Below are 4,115 nucleotides of genomic sequence, written 5' to 3' on the forward strand. Positions count from 1 at the left end.
AGATCATGAAGCACATTTTTACTTTGAAGGTGACTGAGCACTGGAACAGGTTTCCCAGAGAGGCTGTAGTCTCCATCCTTGGGAGATACTCAAAATCCACGTGGTCCAGAACAACCAGCTCTAAGTGGCCATGCTTGAGCAAAGAGGTTGGACCAGAGGACCTACAGGGGTCCCTTCCAACCTCAGCCATTCTGTGAATTTCTCTTTCCTTGAAACCAGATAACCAAACCTTACATTCCACTTGTGTCCTGATCACAATAGCATAACCCCCACTATACTGATATTCTGCAGCTTTATGTGCCAAACATGTTAAAATTTGGGTTATCTGCTGCTACTGGTTTTCCTTATGAGGTTTTCAAAATAGGCACTGTGTATTTTTTACAATTTATCATCAAGATGACCAAGTAATGCTTTGTAATTTTAATATCCTGAATTTGCCAAGTATAAACTCCAGCTAGACCCACCCTATGGCTCATGCTGCATGGACAAGTACTACTAGCATCACAGCAGTATAGTGGCCCAAAACCACTTGCATTAAAATTTAAAAATCCAATCCCCTTCAGAAACAGGCATACTTATCTTCATAAACTGGTTCATACGCAAGAAATGAAGAGTTTTTATAGAACATCCTTTTACTTTGCAAAAATTTATTACTCACTGTTGTACAAAATATACCTAAAAATATGATGTTAGGACAATTTTGACACAGCTAGGTAGACTGCAGATTACCTAGCTGAAGGGAAGAAATCTTCACAATTTTTAAGGCAATTCAAGACAGTAACAACAAGTGAATTATACATTTTGAAATATTCCATTTATAAGCTTTACACAAATGTTACCAGGTACTTGGTATCTGTAAACTTTAATGCTTTATACAAAGTTTCCATTCACGTAATTAGAAGATAAAATGAAAATAACGCTTTACAGTACTTTTTGTGAAGTATCTCACATCTATCCTTGGTTTTACAGAAATAGCTGGTTAAACTCGGATTTTTAATTTTTAAAAGAGACAAAGGAGTAGAAATTATTCCAAATTTCTACTTCGTTTAAAAATGGGAAAAGAATTATCTATGTTTGCTGAAATGTAAAAAAAGAAAACCAACAAAACCAAATAAAACATTTTGAAGGTAAATTAGACTAGAAAAGCATTATTTTGATTTAAATAATGTATTATTTTAACTCTAGGGTAGTAAGTTGGCAACCATCTACTTAAAACAGTCAACACTGATTCAATTTAAGCTCATACAGATTTGGTCTATTCTTTTAGAGAAGTACTACTACTATAGTTCATGAGGAAAGAAACCATACTCGCAGGGGTTTCTCTACACCACCCTCCAAGTAATTTTCTAAAGAGTGCAGTCGTTATTTATCCTAGGTCCTTCTCAACCACAGGATTTTTATATAATTTAAAATACAAACAAACAAGAACACCACCAAACATTAAGAGAGGGAGGGGGAGACATTACTATTACCTTAAAAAGTATATAGCTAATAACTAAACATAAAGATGCAGGACACAAAGCAGCAAGAAAATCACTAGGGAACAGATCTTCACCTGGCATAAAGTCAGCATAGCTCCACTGGCAACAGCAGAGCAATCCTGACTTGTATCAGTCACAGATCTGACTGTCCATGTACAGAATTTATTTATGTTAGTGATAAAGATGAGCAGTGTTCAGAAGAGAAGTGTTAGCACACATTTTTTAAATGAAGTAAGTTTATAACACCTTGCTTCTCATCTAGCATTTTGCTGCTGATGACTGTCACTCCTGCCAGTGGCAGTGTATCTACTTCAGGATGAATTCATTACGACTTTCAAATGATACACTAAAATATATTTAACATTGGTCTATGAAGCCTTAACCACAGCTAGTTCTTACTAGAAATATTCTGAAGCCCATTTACAGTGTGAAACATAAGGTTTTAAAAGTACTATTTTATAATGTTTGTAACTTTTTATACTGTTATGGGTTTTCACTGACCATAATTCATATGGAATGAACTGCAATCACTGGAAGTCAGCAGAAAATGAAATTTAGAGCAGCATGGATCTTGGTTGTTAGCAATTATTCCTTTTACAGATCATTAGCTATAGTAAATTTTTTAAAATATCCCTAAGGCATATGTTTACAGAGCAAATCCTAAAAGCAGACTTATAGCTACAGAAATAAGTAATTGCACAAGTTTCTCATAGGCACCAAGACGTTCTTTTAAGGCACAAGAGAACTCCCAGAGTGCAGAAGACAGATTACTTAACCAGGAGTGCAAACATTAAAAAAACACTTAAAACCTGGGAAGCAGAGGTGGAGTTCCACCTGCTGCTTATGGCAGCATTCAGGTCCCACTGCTGTCATTTGCCAAAGGTATTTCAGACTTTTGTGTGTTTGTATATATATATATATAGTGTATATGTATGCTTAATCTAGTACAGTAACAAATGGGATTCAGATGGTTTCTGCCAGAGATGCGTGTAAACGCTGACCTCTACAACTACCCTGTATTACACTCAAAACAGACGGCTTCTCCCAGTGTAATTTTGCATCTCAATAACAAGAAATCTCTAAAACACTTTATTAATGCAGTGTGCTCAATCCATTTGAGCCGTATCTTCTGTCAAGTTCTACTTCCAAAAAGAAACAGTTTAATGAAGTCCGTACCAGGGCAAGTAGAAAAGGTAGTGGTAGCTCCACTGGACAAAACTCTCAGCAATGGTCATCATTTCTGCAATGATATGATTTAAAAGCTCACAAGCAACTGAGGTACTAACTTATGTGAAGTAAACATGAGATTTATACTGCGTTCATTTGAAGTATGATTGTTTCCTCTACTGCATGATTTTTTTTTTTTTGATCTCTTATTTCCTTAAAAGAAAAATACATCCTCGCATACAATGCTGATACCCTATGTGGTGATGCCATAAATCCCTTAGGATAGCTAGTTTGATGGGTGGTAACCCATTAGGAGAAAAATATATTTTTGAATATTATTTTACATATATACAATATATATATATATTTAATTTTCAATCAAAATGTAAAGTTTTCTAATATATTCATGAGTATTTTTATGTCCAAAATGAAAAAATATTTCGTCTCTCAGTTCTTATAAGTTAAAAGTTAACAAGGTATTTGATATCCACCAACATTATTTGCTTCATTTCTACAAAATTAAAAGAAAACAAAGAAAAAGTGAGTTACAAAGCTTTCCTTCTCCAAAGCCAAATACAAGAAAATTTTGAAGCTGGATAATTAATTAAAAGAATACCAAGTTTTGCATTGTGAGTAATCACAAAGAATGTAAAATGCAATCTTAGTAGAAACTAGCATTACTATATTAACCTAAAGAAAAGATATTTTTAATCCCTTTTTTCTAATAGAATGTGTCCAGTGTAAGAAAATGTAACTTTAAAGCAAGAGTTATTTACACTCTCACCAGTCTGTCTTAATTTGGATAAACCTCTGCCCCCTTCAATTCCAAAGTACCTAATATCACAAAAGTATGACAGCCACTTATTTACAGGGTTTTTTCAGCACAGTGAAAGGCACGTTTATCTTTTGATGCATGTTTCTGCTAATGTCCTAAACTTGGGTTCCAACTGATCTAAGAAGTCAAGTGCCTCTTCTTCATGCTGATCACTGCAGCAGCCTACAGAACCAGCCAAGGATCCTTTTCCTTCATAGTTATATGAAAGGAGATAATCTTCAGAATGCTTCTGTTCTTCATCCTGTCTGCATAGGTGCACCTTCTGGATAGGAACAGAACAGATCTTATTATTTTCTTAAATTGTTATCCTAAACATATTGCAAAAAAATAAGTTCTTTTTGATTTACCTTTCATTCAATTATTTTTAATCAGAGTGTGTCCTCTAATGGATTCCTACATACAAAAACATGCACATGATTGGTCTATATCATTAAGACTACAAAATAAAAGTATTTAATAAAGAAATAATTTCTACTCATCACGTAAGTAACAATAAAAGAGGAAGAACCTGTTTACATAACCTGTTAAGCAACTAAAATGCATTGAAAATTAGAAGACTGATTTATACATAACTAGTTAGGCAAGTAGTGAGAGTTTTTTGATCTCCAAGAAACAGAGTGACTACATTTCTA

The 4,115-nt window shown here is 34.1% G+C and overlaps 1 protein-coding gene across 1 annotated transcript in view; it reads right to left on the reverse strand.

Moving 5' to 3' along the window:
* Positions 1-627: 627 nt before the first annotated feature.
* Positions 628-4,115, reverse strand: part of DSC1 (desmocollin 1) — a 28,268-nt gene continuing 24,780 nt past the window's right edge. Inside the window, exon 17 of the mRNA XM_008644953.2 lies at positions 628-3,745. Coding sequence (XP_008643175.1) covers positions 3,548-3,745 — 198 coding nt within the window. The 3' untranslated portion in view covers positions 628-3,547. The remainder of the gene's footprint in view (positions 3,746-4,115) is intronic.

This window comes from Corvus brachyrhynchos, unplaced genomic scaffold (genome assembly GCF_000691975.1).
Source record: "Corvus brachyrhynchos isolate BGI_N302 unplaced genomic scaffold, ASM69197v1 scaffold60, whole genome shotgun sequence".
NCBI classification, from domain to species: domain Eukaryota; kingdom Metazoa; phylum Chordata; class Aves; order Passeriformes; family Corvidae; genus Corvus; species Corvus brachyrhynchos.